Below are 27,299 nucleotides of genomic sequence, written 5' to 3' on the forward strand. Positions count from 1 at the left end.
CCTTCCCGGCCGCCGTCCAGCTCCATAGGCGCCAGTCTCCTCCCCGCCCCGCTCTTTTGCCCCCGACTGGCGAGGTTCGCGCAAGCGCATTGGGGCGCATCGAGGCCCCGCCCCCTGGACCTGGGGTAACAGCGCGAGGGGCTTGACTACCGCGGAAGGCAGGACGACGAACTAGTAGGTTGGGGAGCGGCAACGGCGGCCGGCAAGGGCCACGTTTCCTAGGGAGGATAGATGTGAGGGAGGGGTCTGCCCAGTGATTGGAACCCTGAAGGCGGGGAGATGTTGCAACTCAAACTCATCGTAGGGAAGGGGAAACTGGTGTCCACTGAGGGGGTTGGGCTGGTGCGTGTTGATCCCAGATTTTCCAGATCGTCTTATTCCCGATCGGCCCAGTGTCGGGGACAGGGTGCTGGTGAGCCAGAGCTGGAGGTTAAAAAAGAAAGAAAGGAACTGGGAGCGATTAGAACCAAGCTTTGCCTGGAGTGGGAGCGAAGTGAGGCAAGCCTGGGCAGGAGACTGGTGTTGTTTCCCCAGGCCTCACGCAGGCACTGGCCTCGCCCTCGGGATAAAGTCCGACCGGGTTTTCAGACTTTTGTTGATCTGGCCACAGTCTGTCATTCATTCATCATTCATTCATTTAACATTCAGTGAATACAGTAGTAGGTGGGCAGGTAGAGAGGTGATGAAGACACACAGCTCTTCCTATGGTACAGGGGGAACTAGCGGTCTGAAAGCCCTGGGCGGAGAACAGGAACAGCTTCTGAAACTGAGTCATGAAGGGTAGTCAGGTGTGGTGGGGAGTGTTCCACAAAGAGAAGCCTGCAGCCCGTGCCTAGCCTGGGAACCGGAGAGAGGCAGGTGTATCCTGGTCACTGAAGATAACCTCACTCTGAGTCTGTTTAATACCCAGGGAAGACATGATGGTAGCCAGAATGAGGCTTCTGACAGTGGAGGCCGGGAGAAAGCAGGGAATTCAAAGCGTTCTATATTTAATAGAAGCTACAGGATTTGGGGAGACTGGGGTGTTGGAAAGAAGTGTGTACAAAGCTTGAGTGCTTGGGTGGGATTCATTAGAGGAGGAGCAGATTTGTGGGGAGACAACAACAAATTCTATTCTGGTTCTGCGGAGGCTCCCAGTAAGCAGTGGGCTTTACAGTTTGGAGGTCAGGAAAGCACCACTGTGGAGGTATAGATTTGAGTGTCCTCAGCAAGACAAATAAAGCACCAGGGTTGAGACTGTAGAATGAGAAAAACAAAGGGCCCAATCAGCATTTTACATAGGGATTATCTTTGTGTCTTACCCATATCCTCAGTACCTAGTCTAGGGCCTGGCATTAGACACCATTCGGTGTTTACCAAGTAGACAAGAGCCCCACAACAAGCAGAGACGTTGGAATCCCAGAGTTGTGAAGAGATGGGGGGTAATGGAGGGTTCTGTTACTCTAATGTCAGAGTCATAGGTTCTTGTCCCAGTTCTGCCACCAGCCTGCTGTGTGACCTGACAAGTCTTCCTACCTGTAAAGTGGGTATAGCCAAAAAAAGAAGCTCCCATGTATAGAGCTCCAAACCCTAAGGAACTACACACAGATTTTTCTCATTTAATCCACAGTGGCGACTTTATTTATGGGCTCAAACCCAAATCTGACTGAACCCAGAGCTTTATTACGACTCTATGACTGCCCTTATCTATGTTGTCAGGACCCTCTTGAAATCACACAGTCATTTTCTTTCGAAATGTTGTGCTGAGGCCACCAGACTTTCATAATTGGTTTAGCACCAGTTCTGTTATAGGGAGAGTGAGAGGGAGATGGAGCTAAATGTGATGGAGGTTACTTGTTCTCTAGCTCCCTTTGTGGGGACCACTGAGCTGGGTAACCATGTTCTTTTCCTAAAATCCAGTAACAATAGGGGAAAACAAAATGAATGACCAGTGTTTCCAGATTTTTATTCAGATCTTCTTAAATCCCTGAGGCCTGCTGCAAAATCAGTGAGTATCAAGGTGTGAGTTGGTTCATACCTTTGTGTCTCTGGACAGCCAGTTGGACTCCTCCTCCTATTACATTGGGCACTTGGGTTTCGGTTGTTTCTATCCTGCTAATGTCATTTCTCAAAAACCTTCTGTCTTGGTGCTGTGATGATAGATGTCCGTACAAAGAATGTAATCATATCCTGCTAGTGAGTCTGCTTCTGGTTAGTATGAGGGAGGAGTTCACCTTATCTGTATTTCATAGTATTCTACAAAGGGCTCCTCCTACCCACCCCTCCCGTTTGAGATCTGAGGGTTGTGTGCTAGAAGGGAAAATTTAAAAAAAATTTTTTTTTAAATAGGCTCCATTCCCAGTGTGGAGCCCAATGCAGGGCTTGAAATCAGGACCTGAGCTGAGATTAAGAGTCAGACACTTAACCTACTGAGCCACCCAGGTGCCCCAGAAGGGAAATTAATAATCTATTGCATGGTTTTAAATTTGTTAAAAATACAGAGCTACAAAAAACAAACAAACACCTTCCCTCCCCTCAGACCTCTTGCATGAGAATCTCTGAGTGAGGCCCAGGAATTTGTATTCTTTACCAGGCTCCCCAGAATATTCAGCCAGGTTTGGAAACCACTGGTCCACTCCATACCCCTTGTTTTATAGGTAGGGAATCTGCAGCTACAAGGGGAAGGAACTTGCCCTAATCACATATGACATTAGTGCCTCTTTCACCAAAGAGAAAAGCACTGGGCCAGGAGTCCTGAGACCTGGGTTCAGATGCAGGTTTTACTAGTCATTACCTTGGGCAAGTCATTTCACCTCTCTAAGATTCCACTTCCTCACTGTGAGAATAACACCCTCCTTGTGTTAGGAACCAAAAGAGAGGGTGACAGTGGAAGTGCTTTATCAAGCTTTCCATTCTGTACTCATGGAAGTTTGGAGCTGCCATCCAGTGTTCACCCCCTGTACCACACTGTCAGTTTCATTGGTTGCCGGACCGCAGGCCATCTATCACCAAGCCTTCCCCGCTCCTTCTGTTGCAGGTTGGGATGGCCACCGGCTGGGGGAGCCTCTTGCGGGATGAGCAGCAGCTGGAGGAGCTGGCGCGGCAGGCTGTGGACCGGGCCTTGGCGGAGGGAGTGTTGCTGAGGACCTCACAGGAGCCCAGCTCCTCTGATGTAAGCCCCTGACTCCTCCCCACAGCACTAACCACACCGCTCGGGACCCTAATGCTCAGTATCTGGTCCCTGCCAGGCTGAAGGCAGTCCTTTTTGTCCGAGACATTGCCTTTGTTTATTTTTTTCAGTAACTAAAATTGATCTCTAACTATATGTAAAAAGTAGCCTGCCAGAAGAATCAAATTTAAGTCTGGGGTTTTAAGTGTTGACTTAGGCAAGATACATAACCTCTCTCAGCTGTGGTTTCTTCAAATAATAAAAACGTGATAATAATGGGACCTACCTCATCAAGTTGGTAATAGAATAAGAAGCTAATTCACGTGAAGCACTTTGCCCAGTGAACTATTATTTTTTAAGACCCCTAATCACAGTGCAGGGGGCATATCTGTACAAGTGGTTTGTATATATCGTTCTTTGTGCATTTATATATGTATTTGTGTATATAAAGAAATAACGTGCTATTTATTTATTTATTTATTTATTTATTTATTTATTTATTTATTTATCTATCTTAATAACCTCTGTACCCAGTGCAGGGCCCAAACCCACAATCCCCAGACCAAGAGTCAGGTGCCCCAAAATATATGGTTTTCTAAAAAACAAAGTGGATCGTACAGATCATGCAGATTACTCTGTGATGTGTTTTTGTTTTTTTAATTTTTTTTTTTTGTCAGAGAGAGAGAGCACAAGCAGGGGAAGCTGCAGGCAAAAGGAGAAGCAGGCTCCCTGCTGAGCAAGGAGCCCAATGTGGGGCTTGATCCCAGGACCCTGGGATCATCACCTGAGCCAAAGGCAGACACTTACCCGACTGAGCCACCCAGGTGTCCCTAAAGATTTTATTTATTTATTTGAGTGAGAGAGAGAGAGAAAGAAAGAGCACGAGAGGAGGGAGGGTAGAGGGAGAAGCAGACTCCTCGCTAAGAAGGGAGCCGATGCAGGACTCAATCCTGGGACTCTGGGATCATGACCTGAGGCGAAGGCAGTCACTTAACCAACTGCGCCACCCAGGCACTCTGAGTTTTTGTTTTTCTTTTAAACAATCTAGAATTCTTTCCAACTCCCTCCAGTAGGATTAGCTTCATTCTGAAGCTCACCTGTTCCAGGTGTGGATGGATCACTGTTCCGCTTTCCTCTGTTGATGGTTATTTAGGTGATTTCTAATGTTTTATGATTACAAACAGCACTTCAGGGAACAGCTACGTACATGTCTGTTTGGGTACCTTTATGAATGTTTCTGTAGGGTTGATGCATAATAGTGGAACTGCTGAGTCCAAACCACATCTTTTAAAAGTCTCATCCTTAAAAAAAAAATAAAGTCTTTGTTGTGTTGTTGTTGTTTTTTTTTAAGATTTTATTTATTTGGGGCGCCTGGGTGGCACAGTGGTTAAGCGTCTGCCTTCGGCTCAGGGCGTGATCCCGGCGTTATGGGATCGAGCCCCACATCAGGCTCCTCTGCTATGAGCCTGCTTCTTCCTCTCCCACTCCCCCTGCTTGTGTTCCCTCTCTCGCTGGCTGTCTCTATCTCTGTCAAATAAATAAATAAAATCTTTTAAAAATTTTTAAAATTTTATTTATTTATTTGACAGAGAGAGACAGCCAGTGAGAGAGGGAACACAAGCAGGGGGAGTGGGAGAGGAAGAAGCAAGGTCCTAGTGGAGGAGCCTGATGTGGGGCTCGATCCCATAACGCCGGGATCATGCCCTGAGCCGAAGGCAGACGCTTAACGACTGCGCCACCCAGGCGCCCCTAAAGTCTTTATTTTGTGACTAGGTAAGACATTTTCATGGTTCAGAGGGCAGAGTTTACAGTTTAATCCTCTCTCCCACATTTCCTAGCCACCTGTTCTCCTGACCTGAAGGCAGGTTCTTATTTATTCTTTTATATAGTTTACTCATAACAAAAAAAGTATATATTTATTTTTCCTAGTTTTTACACAAAAAAGTGTCCTAGACAAGCTCTTTTGTGCCTTGCTTTTTTCTTTTTACTTACTGTTATACCCTATGACAGTCCATATTAGTAACCAGAGAGCTGCCACCATCTTTCTTTACCAAGCCAAATTCTTTTTTTTTCTGTGTGCCCAGAACCTAGGTAAGGGCCTGCTGGAGAGTCCAGACTCAGTAAATGTTTGCTGAGACCTGAGTGAATGAGAATGGCTGTAACCTAAGGTAGGCGCATATTGTGGAAGGTCTGCCTCTGGTTTTGGGAATATAATTGCTTGGTTTGTGAGCCTTACATTATGGGAACTGCTTGTCCGAACCCAGGATTGAGCATTTTCCCTTTCAAGATTTTTTGTTCTATTAATCAAAAGGTGTTGTCTGAAGGTCCAACACTTGGTCTTTCTGGAAGTTAATGGAGCCTAGAAAAGGCACAGTCCTTAATGAGAGTCCCACTTCAGGGAAAAAAAGACAGGAGATGTGTGAATGTGTGTGTGTGCGTATGTGTGTGTGTGAAAGAGAGATTTAATTCCAAATCTTTACCAGGTGCCTGTTCTATGCCAGACCATTCTAGGCACTGAGGACACAGCGGCCCTGCCCTCTGAAGCACATGGTCTAGTTGGAGAATGTGCCACAAACAAAATTAAGTAATGTCAGCCAGAATTCACACCTGGGTGGCTCAGTATGTTTGGCATCTGCCTTCCGATCCAGGCATGATCCAAGAGTCCTGGGATTGAGCCCTGCATCAGGCTCCGTGCTCAACGGGGAGCCTGCTTCTCCCTCTCCCTCTGCCCCTCCCTCACACTTGTGCGCTCGTGCTCTCTCTCAAATAAATAAAATCTTTAAAAAAATAATAAAGGGGAAAAGAATAGCATAGCAGAGGTGTGCCTGGCTGGCTCAGTCAGTAGGGTACACGACTCTTGATCTCAGGGTCGTGAGTTCAAGCCCCACATTGGGCCTGGAGCCTACTTAAAAAAAAAATAAATAAAAACATAAAAAAAAAAAAAGAAGAAGAAGAAGAACAGCATAAGAGAGTCCCCGAATTAGGAAAAGGCAAAAAATGTTCAAGAGAATGCACCTGAACGTGGGACGGAAGACAGGCCAAAGTCAGATAAACTAGAGGCTTTTGATACTGGGAGGAAGAGGAATGTGAACTTTATCCTGTAGGTCGGGGCAAGAAACTAGCCATGTGCAGACTGAATAGTAGGCTCCTGCAGATTTAGGGAGTTAATTAAAAAAAAAATACATGAACAGGGTACAAAATTTAAAAGGTATTCAGTGTAGAATAAATCTCCTCCTTCCAGCCACTGTTTCCCTCCCCAGAGGCAAGCACTGTCAACAGTTTTTTCACCAGAGAGTCTTTAGAAAGTCAGAGCCAGTGGTTTTTTTTTTTTAACCATGAAATTAAAAAAACAAAACAAAACTAGATACCCAGCTTATCTTGAAAAGTCAGAGCACCTGACAACCTGCCCACTTTGCCGCTTGGCAACGATGAGCTAGCATGGAGTTCTGGCCCTTTAGGTGAGATGGGAGCTCTTCTTTTTTTTTTTTTTTTTTTTTTTTTNGAAGATTTTATTTATTTATTTGACAGAGATAGAGACAGCCAGTGAGAGAGGGAACACAAGCAGGGGGAGTGGGTGAGGAAGAAGCAGGCTCATAGCAGAGGAGCCTGATGTGGGGCTCGATCCCATAACGCCGGGATCACGCCCTGAGCCGAAGGCAGACGCTTAACCGCTGTGCCACCCAGGCGCCCCAAGATGGGAGCTCTTCTTCCCATCACTCTCTTTGTTTCTCCAACTCTGAAGCTGAGTATTTCTTGTCATGCATGCGCTACAGTTGTTCTTGTAGTAGAAGACTATTACTCTGTGTCTGTGTCTCTATAAAAAATGAAAAGACCGTGTGTTTCAGCCTTTGGTCTACACACAGCAGAAAGCAGCTGTGTACTATTGATCCTAAATTCAAGCGGGCATGATGAGTCATGGGGACAGGAAGAGGAAAGTTTTTGGGTTTTGTTTTGTTTTGTTTTGTTTTTTTGAAAGACTGTACGTGGGTGAGAGCTGGAAGAGGAAGAGGGAGAATCTTAAGCAGGCTCCATGCCCAGTACAGAGCCTGATGCAGGGCTCGATCTCACAACCCTGAGATTATGACCTGAGCCCAAACCCTAGAGTTGCACACTTAGGACTGAGTCACCCAGGCACCCCAGAGGGAACTCTTATTAGAAAAAATTGGGGGGAGTTTTTCAGGCCAAATGAGACTTGTTGGAAGAGGCAGAGTTCTGAGTTTTAAAGCCAAGGAGACAGGGCGCCTGGGTGGCTCAGTTCGCTGCACGTCTGCCTTTGACTCAGGTCATGATCTCCGGGTCCTGGGATCGAGCCCCATGTCGGGCTTCGTGCTCAGCGGGGAGTCTGCTTCTCCTCCCTTTGCCCCTCCAGCCCACTCATGCTCTCCCTCTTTCTCTCTCTCAAATAAATTAAATAAAATCTTTTTAAAAAATAAAGCCAAAGAAACACCCTATAGTCATCACGCAGGCATTCAGTATTAGATCACCCCTTCTGTAATCTGCAGTACTTCCCAATCTAACACGTAAAACCTTCAAGCTGAAAAAACCTTACTTTCACAAATACCCTTCCTCAGTTTTGTCTTCTGAGATTCTGAGGAGGGCAATTTGGGAATTATCTACCAAAATTTTAAAAGGATTTATCCTCATTATCGGATATTTCCACTTTTTAAATTTACGATTTATGGACTTTCTCACACACAAAATAGCTAGAATGTATATTCTAGGGTATTGATTGAAGCATTGATTATAAAGGGGTGGGGGAAGGAAACCACCTAAATGTTCATAATAGAAAGCTAGATTCAAAGAACAGAATACTGTGCAGCCATTAAAAAGAATGAGAGTTCTTTATTTCAACATATATGGAAATGACTGAAATATTTATAAAACAAAGGACAGAACAATGTATGTATCATATGCCTCTGTGTGTATAGAAAAAGAGAAAATATGTATGTATACATGTAGTCTAAAGGACACGTAAGACACTAGTATACCATTTGCCTCTGGGGAGAACTGAGTCACTGGGGCCAGAGTGGTAGTGAGACATACTTTTCACTATGTGTCCTTCTGTCTGTTTTGAATTTTGTATCATGTGTTTGTATTATCTGTTAAAAATAACATTTTTAAATACCTACAGAATGCCAAATTCTAATGCCATAAACTCTTACTACTATAATGGCAAACAGATATTAACTCAGAGGTTAAACTCAGGAATCCTTCATAAAATAAGTCATAAAGTCATCTTATCATCTCTTACCCAAATTCTAGTTCATTTGTTGTTATGAATCTCCGAAGGCATTATGCCCTTCTAGAAATAGCATTCCAGATGGCATTTGGGTTTCCCGGTTCTGCCAAAGTCCAAGCTTAACTCCAGGCCTGGCAACCTGAGTCACCATCTCCAACACTGGGGGGAAACCACTCCTAACTTCTACTCTGGGGGCCAGAGTTCACTTCTGCTGCAGCCCTACCAGCAGGACTGTCCGTCTCCCCCAACCGGAAAACAAGGGGACTGGGGTGTGAGCTCCTGGGTTTAGATAATCAACTGGCTAGGAGCTGTGTGTGAATGTGTGTGTGGTTTATCAACCACCTTGGTTCAAATCCCAGTGCCGTGTAACACGTGGCACATTATATGATTTTGGATATGTAACTTAATCTCTCTGAGACTCAATTCCCTTATCTACTTATTAAGAATAGGTAATAATAATATGTGCCTCACAGAGATAAATGATCCATCCATGTAAGGTATTCAAAACAATGTCTTGCACGTAGTAAGTGCTCAATGATTTCTTATTTATTTTTTGTCTTTGTTTTTGGCTGTTTTGCTTCTAATTCTTTTTTAATGTAAAGAGATGAAATATCACAGAGTCTAAAACTTCCCTTTATACCCCTTCGTCATCCTATTCGCTCACTCCCTTCCCAGAGGGACCGCTATTTTGCAGTCTGTGTGTCCTCAGTAAATGTCGGCCACACTTTCCATGGGGTTATGTTTGCAGGAAGACAACCCATTCACGGGTGTTCTACCCCTGCCCACTCTTTCTCCTCGATCAGGTGGTAAGCTATGCCCCATTCACGCTCTTCCCCTCACTGGTCCCCAGTGCCCTGCTGGAGCAGGCCTATGCCGTGCAAATGGACTTCAACATGCTGGTGGATGCTGTCAGCCAGGATGCCGCCTTCCTGGAGCAGACGCTCTCCAGGTACTGGGTCGTGGGGCGTTAGGGACTGGGAACTGCTGGAACCAAGGGACTAGAAGACAGAGGAGCCATGAGATGTTGCTCTGGTAGCTGACTTGGTTGGGTGGGGGACAGGAAAACAAAAAGTAGTAGAATAGAAGTCAGTAGGTCTGGCTTCTAATCCTGGCTCTAATTCTCACTGATTTATATGGCCTCAAGAAAGTCCCCTTTCTTTCTCTGGGCCTCAGTTTCTTCATCTGTAAAGTGGTGAGATTGGCCCAAATCTGAGATCCCTTCCAACACTGACATTCTGTGATTCTCTGATCCATGGCCCCCTGCTTTGAAGACTGAGATATCTATTTGGAATTAGGGAAGGTCAGTGTAGTTTTAGAGAAAACAAAGGGCAGAGAAGATTATTGGGTTTAAAGTCAGATTTCTTACTTCTTTTCCTAAGCATCAACTCTTTCTTGTTACCTCAGGCCCCTTATGTCTGGATGAGATGGGGTATAGACTGGGCCACACCCAGGGCATGAGGATATAGAACCCCTGAAATGGCTCACTCCATCCACCCCTCTTTGTCTCTTCTCCCATGATCCTTTTTTTCTTCTTCAGACCCTGAGGCAAGGGAAATTTCTTTACTTTAGAATTAAATTCTTTATTTTAGAATTCTTCATTTCAGAATTAAATATAAATATATGTATTTGTGTACTTGTATGTATATATATGTAGAGAGAGAGACTAGACATGCATACTTGCATGTCTGATTAATTTTCCAAAAGAAAACAAGTATTTTGTTAAAGACAAATCTTTTTTTTTTTTTTTAAGATTTTATTTTTAAGTAATCTCTATATCCCATGTGGGGCTTGAACTCATAGCCCTGAGACCAAGAGTTGTATGCTCCACCAACTGAGCCAGCCTGGCACCCCAGAGACAAAATCTTTTAAAAATGTGCACATTGGGGGGGCACCTGGGTGGCTCAGTTGGTTGAGCGTCCGACTCTTGATTTCTGCTCAGGTCTTGATCTCAGGGTTGTGAGATCAAGCCCCAAGGTGATTCTCTCTCTCCTTCTCCTTCTGCAATTCAACCCCTGCTTGTGCTCTGTCTCTCTTTAAAAAAAAAAAAAAAAAAAAAAAGTGCCCATTGGTGTGAAGGTGAACATGAGAAGGGATCTTAATGGTAAGAGTTTTGGAAACCATTGACTTAGAGCTAAAAACCCAATGAGTTAAAAAAAAAAAAAACAAACCAATGAGTTGTGAATGTACAAACCCTACCACCACCTCCCCGCCCAGATCTTTTTTGTGGTGGGCCTGGGTTTTCTACCTGTGATTCTAGATTGTGGGATTTACGAGCAGCCTGATTTATGACATGTGCCCTAAAGATGCCATTATGTGGAGACCTTCCTTGCAGTCCATCTCTGCAACCCTGCATTCCCTGTTTCTCTGTCCTCTGAAATACACACAAACCCTTGCTTGTAAGGGAATAGAGCCCCAGGATCACATGTGTTAGAATAGGAGCGTAGGATCTAGGCTTGAAGGGGAGCTCCTCTTCAGAAAAGGGAAAATGTGTCTTAACTTTCCTGGAGACTAAAGCCCAGCTGGGGGCTGTCCTCACCAAGGGCTGGAAAGGCCCCATGAGAGAGCTGGCTGGGAAACAGAGGAACTGGAGGGCAGGCCTGAGCTACATGGGCTCAGTGGGGTCCCTGTCACAAGGTGAGCCTGTGAGTCAGGCTGGAGCAGGCATGCAGAGACTGCCCTGAATCTTGACAGACAAGTGTGGTGTTGGTTACCAGTGGGTGTCTCTTCCTGAGGTTCCAGAAAAAACCATACTAGATGGGCTCCTTACATCATGTCACCTGTCCCAGCAGCACACTGGGCTATGAGGATGAGCTAGAGATAACGGTCTCTACCCTCACATTTATAGTCAAGTAAGAAGTGACACTAATCATCACAGAAGTCAAGTGGAAAGTTACAACTGTCATCTGTGCTATAAAGGAGAGGTCCATAGTGCTCTGAGAGCACATAGCAAGGGGATCTGATCCAAATAGGGAAGGCTGCCCTGAGGAAGCCACATCATATGAGGACTGGCTGAAGAAAAATAGGATATTTAGCGTATGTCAGAATAATCTTTGGGGCACAGGGCATAACTGCTGTCTTTTAATCTCTGAGTTACCGTGTAAGAGGTGGAAAAGACTTGTCCTTGGAGGTCCCAGAGTGTAGGAGAAGCTATGGACAGTTAATGTTAGGTTGACCAGAAGGCTAACCAACCATCTGAGCTATTCAAAGATGGAATGGTTCTATTATATGCTATGAAACTAAGAATAGTTTCTCTTGGGGCCAGACACTAGGCTCAGTTCTGTACATGTAAATCTCATTTACCCTTCACCATAACTCTACAATTATTTTCCTCTTCATCTTCCATTTTCTTCTTTTACAGATGAGCAAACTGAGACACAGAGAGGTGAAATAATTCTCTAAGGTTGCCTAGTAGGGAGTGGTAGAGCTGGGATTTGAACCCAGCTCATCTGGCTCTAGAGCTGGGTTCTAAACCATTATTATCTACCAGGTTGATGTGGGTATTCAAGTTTGGGTCAGTAGAAATAGAGATTCAGGAGGCAATGGATGAGGGTGGAACTAAGGTCCCATATAGTCTAGAAAATGCTCTGTTTCCTCCTCCAGCACCATCAAGAGGGACGACTTTACCGCTCGTCTCTTTGACATCCACAAGCAAGTCCTGAAAGAGGGCATTGCCCAGGTAACCATTCCCCACTCCACCCCAATGCAGGACCTGTCCCTCCCTTTTTTGACCAGAAGAATTTGGCTCAGACCCTGCGCTCAGGGGTCTCTGCCTCTCATTGGTCCCCACTGAATTTGTACATCAGTGACCAATCTGGGGATGACAAAAAGAATGATTCCACTGACTTTTGGAGTATTACCCAGCAACTCTGATCTCTGTGTAGACTATACATTACCTGTTTGTTCCATGGCTAGGCCCTCAGTCAGCCCATGGGCAAATATACTCAGCCTTCAGTTTTCCCCACAGACTGTGTTCCTGGGCCTGAATCGCTCAGACTACATGTTCCAGCGCAATGCAGATGGCTCCGCAGCCCTGAAACAGATTGAAATCAACACCATCTCTGCCAGCTTTGGGGGCCTGGCCTCCCGCACCCCAGCTGTACACCGGTGGGTCCCTTGGGCAACACTGGGCACGCTGGTGGGGTAAAAGCCTGATAAGCCAACAATTACAGGCCGGGGCAGGGATCTCCAATTCTGACTGTGCCTTCTTAGACTCTGGGTCATGTGTTTCCCCTTGCAGCAGTTTCCACTTGTAATTAGGTCTTAGTATGTCGAGGAGAGAAGGGACCTCGTGGTTCATCGAGTCCCGCCCCCTCGTCGTACAGGTTCATATTCCAAGCTGAGGAAACAGTATCTGAGGTGAGAAAGAGTTTGAAGGCCTGAAAAGAGTTCAGGATCCATAGCAGAGAGGGATCAGTGACTTCCCATTGGGAGGCTGGACCCTGGTAGCAGCCACTTCTAGCCAGCAGTGATGCTCCAGGTTGCTGTGATTCCAGATGGTCTGCAGCAGGATTCCAGACAGCAAGCACCTGGGGCTCAGGGAAAGGAGTTCCAGCCCAGTGGGAGGCTGGTATAGAGTAGGAACACAGGGTCTCGGGGCTCTGGGCACGTGCACGGGGCCAGGGTGTGGGTGGCCCAGTACATTCTAGCCTGAGGGGGATCCTACAGGAGCACGATGATAAGATGCTTTTTAGTGTTCAGCTAATTCTCCAAGTGATGTTCCTATAAGTGTCTGTGAGTCACAGGCAGAGGGGTCTTCCAGATCCATCCAATAACTGAACAAACATCTCTCTTCCAACAGACATGTTCTCAATGTCCTGAGTAAGACCCAAGAAGCTGCCAAGATCCTCTCCAATAATCCCAGCGAGGGACTGGCCCTGGGGATCACCAAAGCCTGGGAGCTCTATGGCTCAGCCAAGTAAGGGGAAGAAAAAGTGGCAGCAGAATCCTGCTTTAGCCTCAGCAACTGCTTCTTTGACTGACATCATTAGGAAATGAGGGATTTTTTCGGGAAAGAGAAGCTTATAGCTTTCAGTGCCAAAATTGTTTTCATGGAGTTCTTGGGCTTTCTTCTTAAATAAGAGCTGCAGACTATAATTTAATCTTTTCTTGTTGGCTAGAGGTCATCATTGTCTGTCAGTGATTGTATCTTGATGTAGCATAAGGCAGAGGAGCTACCTAGACTAGAGAGGTGTGGGCGGCTGTTTGCCTGCACTAATGGCCCCAACTGTTAGGCTTTATGCTCCTGTTCCTTTTCTTCACAGCTTTTCTGTTTCTCTGCTGTCAGCTCTTACTTCGTACTGCTGTCAATGTGCTTCCCCTCCCCAGACCTTTCTGATCTGCTGGGGTTTGGGAAAGCAAGTGATCTGGGTTGTTATGTAGTGTCTAATGAGCATGAGAGCCTCTTTGATGAGTAAATGCATAAGCTTTGATTTAGGGATTTTGTAGTGCCTGTTTTAACTGCTTAGAGGCATTTTTTGCTTCCTTCCTATTTCTCAACCACGTGTAATGTATGAGGATGCCAGGTAAGTGACTTCTGGATAACTGAGGGGTCACTACACCAACAGTTTTTGCAATGTTTACATAGCTTTAATAGTTAACCCTTAATGAGCACTTTCTAGTGTCATACTTTGTGCTAAGCACTTTACATGGAAGATCTCATTAGATCCTCCTATCAAACACTCCGAGACAGATACCACGCATCTCCCTCATTTTACAGATGAGGAAACTGGGGTTCAGAGAAGTGAAGTGAATTGTTCAGAGTCAAATGGCGAGTTGGTGGTAGAGCCTAGAGTCCACTGCCTCTAGAATCTGCATCCTTAATCATGTTATTGCCTCCGAGAGAGCCTCTCTGGGCTTGCTAAGCCTCACTAAGACTCAAGACACCTTGGACTCTGAGTAATTAGAAGGCATCAGATGAATACTCTGTCAAGTAGAACTCTTGGCTAAGTTATATTTTGGGAGATGGGAGCCAGGAAGGGGTCAGCCGGGGAACTGCTGATGGACAAATGCTGTGAAGGGTTTCTTCTACCGGGCTGTGAATGACGTGCAAAGACTCCTGTGCCCAGAACTAGGCTGTGTTGCACAGGAGCTGTGGGCACCTGAGCTGGGACTGGCTTCTCTCATTTTGAAAGTCAGATAGGCACTTCTGCTGACCCAGCATGTGACCTTCACTAAGTCCATTCTTTTCTTCGAGCAGCAGTTTCCTCATTTGTGAAATGGGGACAATAATAACAATACCTAAGACGGTAGGAGTGAGAATTAAATGAAATCATGGCTTTGAAAAATGCTTTTAAAAAACTTGGTGAGAAATGGAAAAGTCTCTTCAATAAATGGTATTGGGAAAATTGGACAGCAACATGCAAAAGAATGAAACTGGACCACTTTCTTACGCCATACACAAAAATAAATTCAAAATAGATGAAAGACCTGAAAGACAGGAACCATCAAAATCCTAGAGAAGAACACAGGCAGCAACCTCTTTGACTTCAGCTGTAGCAACTTCTTACTAGACACGTTGCCAGAGGCCAGGGAAGCAAAAGCAAAAGTGAACTATTGGAACTTCATCAAGATAAAAAGCTTCTGCACAGCAAAGGAAACAGTCCATATTAACTAAAAAACAGGCTGTGGAATGGGAGAAGATACTTGCAAATAACATATCTGATAAAGGGTTAGTATCCAAAATATATAAAGAACTTATACAACTCAACACACAAAAAACAAATAATCCAGTTAAAACGGGCAGAAGTTGTGAATAGACATTTTTCCAAAGAAGACATCCAGATAGCTAGCAGACACATGAAAAGATGCTCAATATCACTCATCATCAGGGAAATACAAGTCAAAAATAATGAGATATCACCTCATACCTGTCAGAATGGCTAAAATTAACAGCACAGGAAACAACAGATGTTGGCGAGGATGCAGAGAAAGGGGAACCCTCTTTCACTATTTGTGGGAATGAAAACTGGTACAGCCTCTCTGGAAGATAGTATGGAGTTTCTTCCAAAAGTTAAAAATAGAACTACCCTATGATCCAGCAATTGGCACTACTAGGTATTTACCCAAAGGATACAAAAATACTGATTCTAAGGGATACATGCACCCCAATGTTTATAGCAGCTTTATCAATAATAGCCTAATTATGGAAAGGGCCCAAATGTTTGTCAACTGATGAATGAATAAAGAATGAAGTCTTGCCGTTTGCAACGACATGGATGGAACTAGAGGGTATTATGCTAAGCGAAATAAGTCAGTCAGAGAAAGAAGATTTCACTTATATGTGGAATTTAAGAAACAAAACAGATGAACATAGTGGGGGAAAGAAAAGAGAGGCAAACCAGAAAACACTATACGATAGAGAACAAACTGAGGGTTACTGGAGGGGAGGTGGGCAGGGGGATGGGTATTAAGGAGGTGATGAGTATTAAGGAGGGCACTTGTAATGAGCACTGGGTGTTGATGAGTCACTAGATTCTGTGCCTGAAACTAATGTTACACTATATGTTAACTAACTAGAATTTAAATAAAAACTTGAACGACTCAAAAATTTGAAAAAAAAAAGCAACCAAAAACCAATCTTGGTGAGGATCATTATGTGGTTCTTCCAACAGTCGTACTAGTAATAGTAATAATAGCAGCTACCTTCTAAGCAGTACTAGTTTCATTTTACAGAAGAGCAAACTGAGGGCTCAGAGAGGTGGAATAGCTTGCCCAAAGTCACACAGCTAGTAAGTTTATAATTCATGTCTGTCTGCCTCTAAAGCCTGGTTCTCTCTACTACACTGTTCTGCCTCTAAGAGGAATGGTCCCAATAGCATAGATAAGAAAACTGAGGCTCAAGCATTTACAGAGCAGGTGAATTTTCATCAGTTATCACATAATTTTTGAGAATTTTTTAAAAGAAGTATGGATATGATTTATGATTCCTATTTGGAAATTTATTCAAACTCTTTCAAAATATTAGTGCCTGTGGCTAGAATGAGTAGGGATAAGAAAGGAGGATTCTTGGTGTAAAGTGTTGGGAGCTATGATCAGGAGTCCTCACTGCCAGCCAGCACACTACTGCCACTTTACCTTCCTTAGCTGACAGCTCTCCTAGCCCCACTCCCAAAAGACTGTTCAGAGCTGAAGGCAGGAGGAAGTAGAATATGTTTTCTGAGTCTGGCTGAGATTATTTGGCATAGGGCAGGCTGACTTAACCAGGGAATGCAGTTCCACTTTAACCTACAGCCTCCAGCCTCCCTCCTCCGCGTCTTCTTGGAGGTGGGCCAGCCTGGGCCAGGTGCCACCTTCCCACCCATGAGCAGAGCAAATCAGGCTACAATATGAAAAGCAAGGCCATTGGCCCTTGGGACTCTCAGGAGAGGAAGGCTTATGAGAGCACCATTTCTAGCTTGTCTCTCAGATACCCAACTCAAAGCCAAGATTCAGCTCAATGTCATGTCTGACCTTAAGAGATTTCAGGCAAGCCAGGAGAGGAGGCATACTGGGACCTGTATTTCAGCTAAGTGGAAAGGAGTCATGCAGAAGGTAGTCCAGGAGGCTCAGCTGAGGTAGAGAAAAACAGACAAACAGACCAGAGGCCAAGTACAGGAGGAAGGAATTCACGCTTAGATTGCTAGGCCAAAATCTAGCCATCCAAGAGTCCCAGCAAGAATCCATGGGCACACAGCAAAACTGGAGTTTGGTACTCTATTACTGCTGAGTATTGCCCCTCGAGATCGTCTCGTGGGAGATTGGACCTGTCTTTGATAACTAAAAATAGCCTGATTGGTAGCCAAATGGTTCTCTTGGCATTAGCTTCCCCCTGAGTCCTTGAGCTCCTGCTTCTTTAGGAAGTATGTGGTTAGCAAAAAGGAAGAGGTCAGGGAAGCGTCAGTGATCCCACTAATACTGTGGAACCAGATGTGTCCCTGTGTACATCACAGAAATGTTGGGAGGCCCCAAGAGACAATGCTTTATTTATAGTTGGCTCTGTAGGGTTCTGTAGGATTCCACTGAGCTATTCTAATGTATCATGCAAGAACCACACAAAGAACCACATTCTATGCTTTATAATCTAGTAATAGGGTCATTAGCCTCCAACTTACAACATTATTCTTCTATAAAATATTCTTCCATACTTTCCCATTTATTTTTCCAGAAAGATTTTAAAATCATTATTTTTAAGTTCTTAGAAAAAGTCCTCTTAGGTTTTTGAGATGATTTAAACCTAAATTTTAATTTGCACAGAGAATTAACATCATTACAATATTTCATCTGTCCACTGAAGAAGGAGCAGAGACATCTCCATTTTGTCAGGTTTCCTAGTCTCAGGAAATAATGTACTGTAGCCTCAGGTATCGCTTGAGATCTTCCTGATTTGAGAGAATATCTGCTCTTTCAGGGAAGCTGTGTTCTTATTCTCATTCCTGAAAGGGGTGGGATGGAGGGAGGACAAGATTTGTAGCCACTTCTGCCAACTGTGTTTGCTGTTTCCCCAGCGCTCTGGTGCTACTGATTGCTCAAGAGAAGGAAAGGAACATATTTGACCAGCGTGCTATAGAGAATGAGCTACTAGCCAGGTAGGTAAAGGAGGGGAGACCTCCATATATGGCCCCAGGATTGTGAGGATCCATTCAGACCAGAACATCCATTCCTTCTGACCTTTGCCCATCTTTTCCAGGAATATCCATGTAATCCGTCGAAGGTTTGAAGATGTCTCTGAAAAGGCGTCTCTGGACCAAGACCGAAGGCTGTTTATGTAAGTGTTCAGGGAGCATTCCCCAAGGATCTGTTAGAGGGCTGCTTTAGGAAACTCATCCTGCCAACCATTTCTTCCAGTAATCCTTTCTTCTGGGAGATGCGATGGCTTACTTCCTCCTCTGAATTTTAGGGGCAAAATACCCCAGTGTCTCAGGAAAGTTTGGAGAAGGCTGGTCATGTTCTGCTTCTAAAGGGTTGTATCAGAGCTATTGACATTCTTGATAAGGGTCTTCTTAAAATAACCTTGGTTGGAGTGGCTGGGTGGCTCAGTCAGTTAAGCGTCTGTCTTCTGCTCAGGTCATGAACTCAGGGTCCTGGGATCAAGCCCCACATCAGGCTCCCTGCTCAGGGGGGAGCCTGCTTCTCCCTCCCCCACCTTGCCTGTGCTCTCTCTTGCTATCTCTCTCTCAAATAAATAAATAAAATATTTTAAAAAATAAAACCACCTTAGTTTTCATATGCCCCTGGGCTCCTTAAAGTTTTCTTGCCCCTCTTGGTAGCTGGTCAAGTGAGGCCAGGGTAGTTGGGCTGGGTAGTCAGGGAGGAAGAGCAATAGCTCGCTCATTCTGTGATTGATCTGAGAGCTGCTCTCTCAGCCCAGGCAAGACGTCAAGGGGCCTGGATTTGTGTTCCAAGCCAGGCCCTGTGCTTCCCTCCAGGGGAGATTCCACCAAGTGACTTTAGTACGACTTAGTTGGGTAGCATTGCTTGCAACACACATATTTAGACCTGGAACTTTATAGGTTGTTTTTTTTTTAATTTGTGATTAAAATTAAGAACCTCCACGAATTTCACAATACCACTTACTATTTTCAAAATGTGCTTTTATAACAAAGTCATTAATTTACTTTCCAGATATATCAGACAATATCAAAGGGGAAGAAATTTAAAAAGACAGTCTGTGTCTTTCTTTTTTTTTTTTAGAATAACAAAATTTGTTTTACTAAAACGTAAGATTTACAGAAGTTTCCAGACAAGCCATACAAAATAGTCAGAAGCTTTTTCTTGAAGGAGGAATTCTACACTTGACAGCAAAGTCACAAAGTTATTAGTGAGGGCTGTGGTGTTTGTTTAATTTTCCCATATTGGTTCAGACAGTCAAGCTTGTCCATCTACGGCATCTAAATAAAGTTAGACTTGGCTAGAGAGCATATGCTAAAGAACTGGTTAGCTACTTCTAACCAATGCAATTAGATCACCATAAAAAGGGGGAAAGGAGCCCATAAAATGAAAATAAAACTACCTCTCCCCCTTAAAAAAAAAAAAAAAAAAGGAAGAAGAACATTCATACCCCTGCAGCTAACCCTGACAACTACCTTCATTCCCAGTGCTTTATACTTAAACCATGTTGGGCGAAATGAATAAAAGCAGAGAGGGGCCACTGCTTTTAAATGTTTCACAACAATCCAGATGGTACTTCTAGTCTCTGCTCATGTTTTACAGCAATGAATCAAGACAAGACATAGATTTGTCTTTTAATCATAGATAATTTGCATTTAATCACCAAAGGACTGAAGGTGTCTGGGCTTTTATTCTGTAGTGTTTCTAAGACTGTGTCCATTAAATGCAAACAAAGAAGAAGTCTTGGCAGAACAGAAGTGATGCACACTTGATGATCAGATCGCTTTTAAATATTATTCCTGGCATATAGCCTAGTCCATGCTCTAGCTCAGTGGCTTGGGCTTCGGTGGTCATCCACTGCTCTGCTACATCATTTGCTAATGGATCATCCGGACTGGGAGCACTTAAAGCCTGGATTGATAGTGGAACTGTGCAGATCTGCAGTGCTGGGGAACACTTATCTTTCAAAATATCTAAACGTATTTTTCCCAACTTATCTACATTAGGATGATCAATTTTGGTCATGAAACATACTTTAGGGGCTGCTGTCGGGTGTTCTGGTAAGAATAGTTCAAGTTTAAAAGTCCCTCCCTCAAAGGGGGAATCTTGGGGGCCAGCAATGACCACAGTGAAAATCATGGGGATTGTTCTCATCTGGTTCTGCTTTAATGCCAGGAACTGGTTCTGCCAGCAAACACTGGGTTTCCTTGATAATCCTTGGGGCAGCCCAGCCATCTTGTCAGATCCCGAGTTTGGCCTCTGGTCTCGACTCAAGGCAGTCTGTGTCTTGACTAGACTCATAATTTTGCATCTCCAGACCCTCACACCTACCATTTCAAAGAATCTCAGCCTAGTTTCCTTTTTTTAAATAATTTTTTATTATGTTATGTCACCATGCAGTATATCCTTAGTTTTTGATGTAGTATTCCATGATTCATTATTTGCATATAACACCCAGTGCACCATGCAATATGTGCCCTCCTTAATACCCATTACAGTTATTTTAAGTAGTATAACTGTGTTTTGCTAGGCATGGCAATATGATTCTGAGGCTCAGTAAATTTTAGCCCTTTTTCAAAATTTATTTATCTGGTTTGATTCTAGTTGCCTTCTTGTTTCCCTCTGGCCTTCCTAGAATGACTCTAGATCTGGAGTATTCTAAAGCATTCCTTACTACGTAACTTCATGTTTTTAGTGGAAAAAGTGGTGGTATGGGTAGCTACTTTCATTGCTTCCAGTGAACCCTGGTCTGGGCAACCTGTGCGGACTGACTTTGAAAGAAGCCAAACTCATTTTGATGTACCCTAAAATACACTGAACCACTGAACATATCATTTATAATTTAACACAGCAGCTTTCTCCATCTTGTGTTCTAGGGACGGCCAGGAAGTTGCTGTGGTTTACTTCCGGGATGGCTACATGCCAAGTCAGTACAGTCCACAGGTTGGTATTCTGTTAGACCATTCTCTGCCTCATAAGACCTACCATTGTTCCTCAGAGACCCACCTCAGGCATCACAACAACCTGGGTTTTTCCCTGAGCCCTGGCCTCAGTGATCCTCAGGGAAATTACTGGTGGAACCTCCTATTCTCCCATAAGCTTTTTGCTACCTCTCATTCTCTACAAACACACTGTCTTCTAGAATCTAAATCCTCAGGAATCCATGTTGCTTCAACCATTCATACTGTTTCTAGGGATATCCTGGCAAATGTTTAACAGTCATGTTTCTCAGGGGGAGAGCCCCAGTTTGTGGCATTTGCTGATTTCTATGGTGTACTCCCATCATGGCCAGTTTCAAGCTACCCAACTTAACATTTCTGGACACAGTGTTGGAAAGAGACGGGTACAGTCAGCTCTGGCTAGCTAATGCAAACCAGTTCCACTGTACCACTGACCATTTCCTTCCTGCCAACTCTCACTGCTCTTTTATCTGCGTCAGAAAGTTTTTCTGTCCATTCATGTTAATGACAGTAATGATGATATCACTTTATCTTGCTATCGTACCATATAGCTTCAAAATTACTTTCCACATCCATTATTTCATTTAATCCTTACAACCACCATGTATGGTGTATAATTATCCCCATTATACAGATAGAGAAACTAAGGTTTGGAGAGACGCAGAGGCTTGCCTAAGAAAGATCCCACAAATTCCCAGGCTTTCTGATTCTCAGTCCAGAGAATCCAGAGGCATTCCAGTATATCATTATTCTCCCCCTGCCCCTAATCCACAGCATGGAGAAGCTATGAAGCTCTGCTTTCACTTCAGAGAAATAAGTCAGAAGATACCATGAGCAGTATGCTGGGGATCATGAGCCTTTGACTCTGCTTGTCTGTGACCATAAGCAAGTTCCAGACCCTTTCTGGACTCAATTTCTGTAAGCTGAGGAAACTATACTCAAAAATTGAGGGAGCTCCTTCCAGATCTCTAATTCTTTGAGTATGGGATTCTCCCTAAGGCCCAGTTATATAGGGAGCAGCTCCATAGAGGTGGAAGCTGTGTAGAAGGTCCTTTCCTCTAGAAAGTGATTAGGAGTGGGGGGAGGTTGCTGACTAGAGAAAGCAAAAACTGTCCAATGGGGAAATGGATCCAGGCTCCAGGACAGACGGCTTGGGGGAAAGGGCCAAAGAAAACTTTAAAAAAAAAAAGAAGAAGAGGTTGAGATAACAGGGAAAGAAATTTGTGCGTGAGGAGGACATTTTTAGGGAATTGAGAAACTCAGACCAGGTTTAGAATATGAAGATTGCAAGGCTCAATGACTTGCTAGGTGACCTAGGGAAAGTCCCTGCTTGTCTCTGAATTTTGCTTCCCCGTTTCTAACATAATGGAATACTTCTCTGGGTTTATCTCTGATGTTCTAGGCACTTGTAACTCTGCCTAGAACATCAAAGGTGGCTGAGATCATTGGTAAAGACCAGGCAAAGGTGCTGCAGGTGGACTGATTATATCAAGCGGAGCACAGCATGGGTGGCGGTGGGTGTTGTTTCTCAGGCCTTTATCCTTCTGTGGGCAGTTTGATGTGGTCTGGAGTCAAGGACAGGCTATCCCCCCACTGTCCGAATGGGGACTAGAGCTGGGAGGCATGGTCCTCTGGTGTTTACCTGCCTCTCATGCCCCAAATTCCACAGCACATCCATCCTGTGCTTATGCACCTGCAGGCCTTTACTCATTATGAGTACACCTTCCCTATTGATTCTGACCTGACTACTCAGATTTCACTTCATTAAACAACAATAACAAATAATTATTGAGCATTTACAAAGCTCCATGCACTGTGTTTTAGACACTGGGGATACAATAGGAAATAAGACAGACGAGTCAGAGCTCACGTTTTGGTCAGGGAGATAGATAGTCATCAGAAAGTAAGCAAAAATAGAAAAAAAATTTTTTTTTCTAGTTGAGGGAAACTCTTTGAATAAAATAATAGGGTGAAAAGGTAGAGAATTATGGGGAAGCCCATATTAAATAGGGTAATTTGAGCTGAGACTTAGGGATGAGAAGGTTCCAACCATCCACTGGAAAAACCAAAAGGAAAAGAATTCCAGGCAGAGGGGAAAGCAGCAAACGCAAAGGTGGAAATGACGTTTGTGTGTTTGGCCTGTGTGGCTGGATTATGAGAGTGGGATGGAGGGATGTTAAGAAATTGACATGGTTGAAAGAGGGACAGGAGACAGATTCTGAAGGGTCTTGTAGTCTGTGGTGAGGAGTTTGGATTTTATTTGGAGTACAGTAGGAAGCTGAGCTCATACACAAGTGTCCCACCTCTTTCAAACCTCTTCATCCATTTTTTTCTATACCCTCATACCTTTTGTTATTTCCCTTTTAATTATAGTTATGTACCATTGTGCTAAACTGTGAGCTCCCTGAGGGCGAGAATCCTACATACTGGAAGAATCCACATCTGCCTCACAAAGATGTTGCAGTGACCCTGGGAGATAATGAATGTGAAAATAGACAGCATGATACCTGGCACCTGATGGATGCTCAGTAGAGGTCAGCCAAAGGGAAATAAAGTAGAACTCCTTTTGTTTTCTTCCCTCTGCAGAACTGGGAAGCACGCCTGCTGCTGGAGAGGTCACGTGCTGTCAAGTGCCCGGATATTGCCACCCAGCTGGCTGGGACTAAGAAGGTGCAGCAGGAGCTGAGCAGAATGGGTGTACTGGAGATGTTGCTCCCTGGCCAGCCTGAGACTGTGGCCCGCCTCCATGCCACCTTTGCTGGCCTCTACTCACTGGACATGGTGTGTGGGTAGCCTCTTTCTCCTACCACAGGCTTTCCAGGTGGCAGGAACCAGAACTCAATGTGTTGGGGAGGCTGGAGCTGGTAGTGGGCTAGACTTGGGTCAACAATGCTCTGTGAGAACCCCTAGAGTCCTGGGGAAGGGGGCTGGACTCCATTGTAAGCTCTATCTGCAAAGGGGGAGACAGGGGTAAGAGGTGGAAAGGGGAAGTAGCTGAGGTGGACAGCAAGAATTGGGGAATATCTATATGGGCTTTCCAGGCCTCCTGCTGAGGAGCCCTGAACTGTTGCCAGAGAAATCTTGCTCTCATTGTACTTGCGCTTTAGGGGTTTGTTGGGGGTCACATCCAGATAGTAGCATCTAGTCTGAGGGGGCCATCACTCCTCCCCTTCCTGCTCTTCCTCTGATCCTGCTCTGCATGACCAGCAGGACCGCAGCTCCTGCCTCTGGCCTAAAACTGCTGGTGACTGCTTTCTCGCCTCCTGCCAGGGTGAAGAAGGGGACCAGGCCATTGCTGAGGCCCTTGCTGCCCCTAGCCAGTTCGTCCTGAAGCCCCAGAGAGAGGGTGGAGGTAGGTGCTTTCCCCTTTGTAGGGCTGCTCAATGGAAGGGGGCTAGCAGGCTGTTACCAATGCCGATTGGCACTTGCTATGGGCACAGTCCCCAGACTCTGGGAGATGCAGGAGGAACTGACACAGGCCCTCATCTTGGACAATCTCCCAGGAGACTCTGTGATTAAGTGCTTTTGAGCACAGGGGAACCTGATTAACCATAACTAGAGGGTTTGGACAAGTTTAGTCTGAGGTGCCTGTGGCTTGATTGTGGAGAAGTGGGATAGGGCATATCAGGAGGTTGGACGTCTTCCTGCTTGGTTTGCACTCCTTGAGGGCAGGGATCATGTCCACTTCACAGACCCAAAGATGAGTTCTGATCTTGGTCTTAAAGGATAAGTAGGAATTTACCAGGTGGGAAAGGAGGGAAGGCATTCCATATAGAAGGAGCAGCCGCAAGTAGAGGCACCGGTCCATGGAAGTCTATGTTTGGAGATTAATGAGTAATTGGTAAGGCTGGAGTGCAGCATGGGAGATGGGAGGAGGCAGGGATTTGGGCTAGAGAAGATGGTTTGGGACATCATTACAAGGGACATTGAAAATATGTGGGAAATTGGATTTTATCCTGAGGGTACTGGGAATCCATTAGAGAGTTTTTAGGAGGGAAGGGACACACAATTGATCCAGGATCCATGTTTCAGCCATAGTAGAGCTTGTGCTGGATGAGGGGAGACCTTGGTAACAGGGACCACAGAAGAGGCTGGTATAATTGTCCAGATCAATGCAGAGGCCTGGGGTAGCGCTATGACATTGTGGAGTACAGACTGTTAACAAGGGTGGCAGATGGATTCCTTGGGAATCCCAACAGTTAAGAGGAGCAGGAGCCAGTCAGGGAGGCTGAGAAGGAAAGCCATAGACAGGCAGGAGGAGAACCAGGGCAGAATGGTGTGGTGAAAGGTGTGTTTGCTTGTGAGTAAGGGCTTGCCTGTTAAAGTGACATTCCCTCCTTGGGAGCCAGGTCACTGAGCTGGTGTCAGGAACTGAGGCTGCTGACTTGACCACAGAAGGGGAAGGGGCATAGAGTGGAGAAGGTAGGCAGAGGGTCCAGGGTCACTGGCCACTGCCATTGCAGGTAACAACCTATACGGGGAGGAGATGGTGCAGGCCCTGGAGCGGCTGAAGGACAGTGAGGAGAGGGCCTCCTACATCCTCATGGAAAAGATCGAACCTGAGCCTTTTGGAAATTGCCTGCTACGGCCTGGCAGCCCTGTCCGAGTGGTCCAGTGCATCTCAGAGCTGGGCATCTTTGGGGTTTATGTCAGGTAAGCCAGTCAAGAGGGTCTCCTTCTTGTCAGAGGGTCAGCCAAGCGAGCCTGGAGGAAGCAAAGGACAGGGAACAGGAATCCTGGGCTTCAGTCCCAGCTCTGCCAGTCCCTAGCCATGTTACCTGTTTCCTTAACTAATAAATGAAGCCAAGGACCCAAGACCTGCCCACCTCACAGGGCTATCAAATGAAGCCCAGATGGGAAGTACTTTTTAACTACAAAGGAAATTATAAGTAGTATCAAGATGGATGAGGAAGTGACCCTAGACTAGAAGGAGACCCCAGGGAAGAAGAGAATTTGGGTCCAGTTTCCAGGCCACCAGGGATTCTGGGGAAAGGTGGGAGGGGCCTACTAGAGGAAAATCAGTGCCTTTGAAAGGCTGAGTGGGCCCTGGGTTTGGATTTGAGCACTAAAGAATCAGAAAGAGAAGATTACTTGGGAATATGTAAGGAATAGTTCTGGTCCCTTAAACCACTTCCTGCAAAATTTGCAGTTCAAGATCAAGCAAGGTAGGAATACCAGATCCTACCATGCTCCTGACCATAGCCTTCTCTCTCTAATCTTTCCCTCTAACCACTTGCAGCAGCTCTGCCTGCCACTTCCCCCCAAACCTGACTATTACCACAACCATCTTGAGAGAGAGGTAGAGAAGGAAACTTACAGTTACAGAACTTGAAATATGAGGCTGGCATCATGCTAAGTGCTTTTCCTGCTTTATTTGATCCTCGTGACCATCTTGCAAAGTGAGAGGTATTATCTCTATTTTAAATTAAGGAAATTGATATTTAGAAAGGCTGAGTGACTTGCTCAAAAGCACAGAGCTAGTAATTTCCCAGCGAGGATGCAAACCCAAATCTGATTCTAAAATCCTAGCACTTCCTTGGGTGTAGTCAGTCACTCATATACTGCTCAGGTGGGACCAGGGAAGGTCTTGGGTGTGGGGGCTGTCTTGGTAATGGAATTGTGTGTCTCCTGCCCCCATTTCTGTAGGCAGGGAAAGACACTTGTGATGAACAAGCATGTGGGACATCTGCTCCGAACCAAAGCCATCGAGCATGCAGATGGTGGTGTGGCAGCAGGAGTGGCAGTCCTGGACAACCCATACCCTGTGTGAGGACACAGCCAGGCCTGCCCAGACTTCGCTCAAGAGACCTTCTATCCCTCGTACTTGTCATTCCTCTCCTAGCCCCTCTGAGGGCCTTCCCTCCCTGCACCTTGGGAGGGCTGGTCTCTTCAGTTCACAGAAGGGTGAATGCTGAGTACCTTCCCCCAGCTCTCCCATCTGAGGACCAGAAAAGCTGTGTTTCCCTTAGGTGAGATCTAGAGGCCCCTAAATCCTGGGAGTGTGTATAGCTGAAAGGAAGCTGATTTGAGGTAAGGATCCATAACCTTGCCACCCTCCTCTCAGCCCCTCGTCAGCCTTTCCAGCAGGTTCCAGTGTTTGACCTAGAACAGGACTGAGAGGCAGGAGGAGGGGGGCGAAGGGGCATAGCTTTTCCCCACTTCTGCCTTAAATAAAACTACATTGCTGATTCTGTGATTCCTTGGTTTATACATTTGGTGGGGGAGGAGCTACAACCTGGGTCAGCACACTTAAAGTGGATTAGAGCAGGGGAAATGATTTGGCTATAATCAGAGTCTCCCTAGCCCCAGACCCTAGGATAGAACCCTGAAATTCCAATCCTTAGTCACTCACTAATGCTCCCACAGG

The 27,299-nt window shown here is 45.2% G+C and overlaps 2 protein-coding genes and 1 pseudogene across 4 annotated transcripts in view; 1 reads left to right on the forward strand and 2 right to left on the reverse strand.

Moving 5' to 3' along the window:
- MYH7B (myosin heavy chain 7B) overlaps window positions 1-100 on the reverse strand; it is a 41,180-nt gene extending 41,080 nt beyond the window's left edge. Inside the window, exon 1 of the mRNA XM_034639917.1 lies at window positions 1-100. Coding sequence (XP_034495808.1) covers window positions 1-100 — 100 coding nt within the window.
- On the forward strand, window positions 69-27,128 carry GSS (glutathione synthetase). Of its 3 annotated transcripts, XM_011221247.3 has the most exons (14): window positions 108-174; window positions 1,900-1,987; window positions 3,017-3,151; window positions 9,191-9,336; window positions 11,988-12,063; window positions 12,352-12,491; window positions 13,186-13,302; window positions 17,870-17,950; window positions 18,052-18,129; window positions 20,849-20,915; window positions 23,519-23,713; window positions 24,203-24,284; window positions 25,396-25,585; window positions 26,579-27,128. In XM_011221247.3, the coding sequence occupies exons 3-14, from the start codon at window positions 3,023-3,025 to the stop codon at window positions 26,700-26,702; spliced, it is 1,425 nt and encodes a 474-aa protein (XP_011219549.1). In that variant the 5' UTR covers window positions 108-174; window positions 1,900-1,987; window positions 3,017-3,022; the 3' UTR covers window positions 26,703-27,128. The 3 variants fall into 3 exon arrangements, with proteins under 3 accessions (XP_002916446.1, XP_011219549.1, XP_011219550.1); XM_002916400.4 differs by lacking the exon at window positions 1,900-1,987 and having other exon boundaries at window positions 69-174; XM_011221248.3 differs by lacking the exons at window positions 108-174; window positions 1,900-1,987 and having other exon boundaries at window positions 9,238-9,336.
- Window positions 19,490-20,384, reverse strand: LOC105236335 (annotated as a pseudogene).
- Window positions 27,129-27,299: the final 171 nt, after the last annotated feature.

This window comes from Ailuropoda melanoleuca, chromosome 13, assembly GCF_002007445.2.
Source record: "Ailuropoda melanoleuca isolate Jingjing chromosome 13, ASM200744v2, whole genome shotgun sequence".
Taxonomy (NCBI): Eukaryota; Metazoa; Chordata; class Mammalia; order Carnivora; family Ursidae; genus Ailuropoda; species Ailuropoda melanoleuca.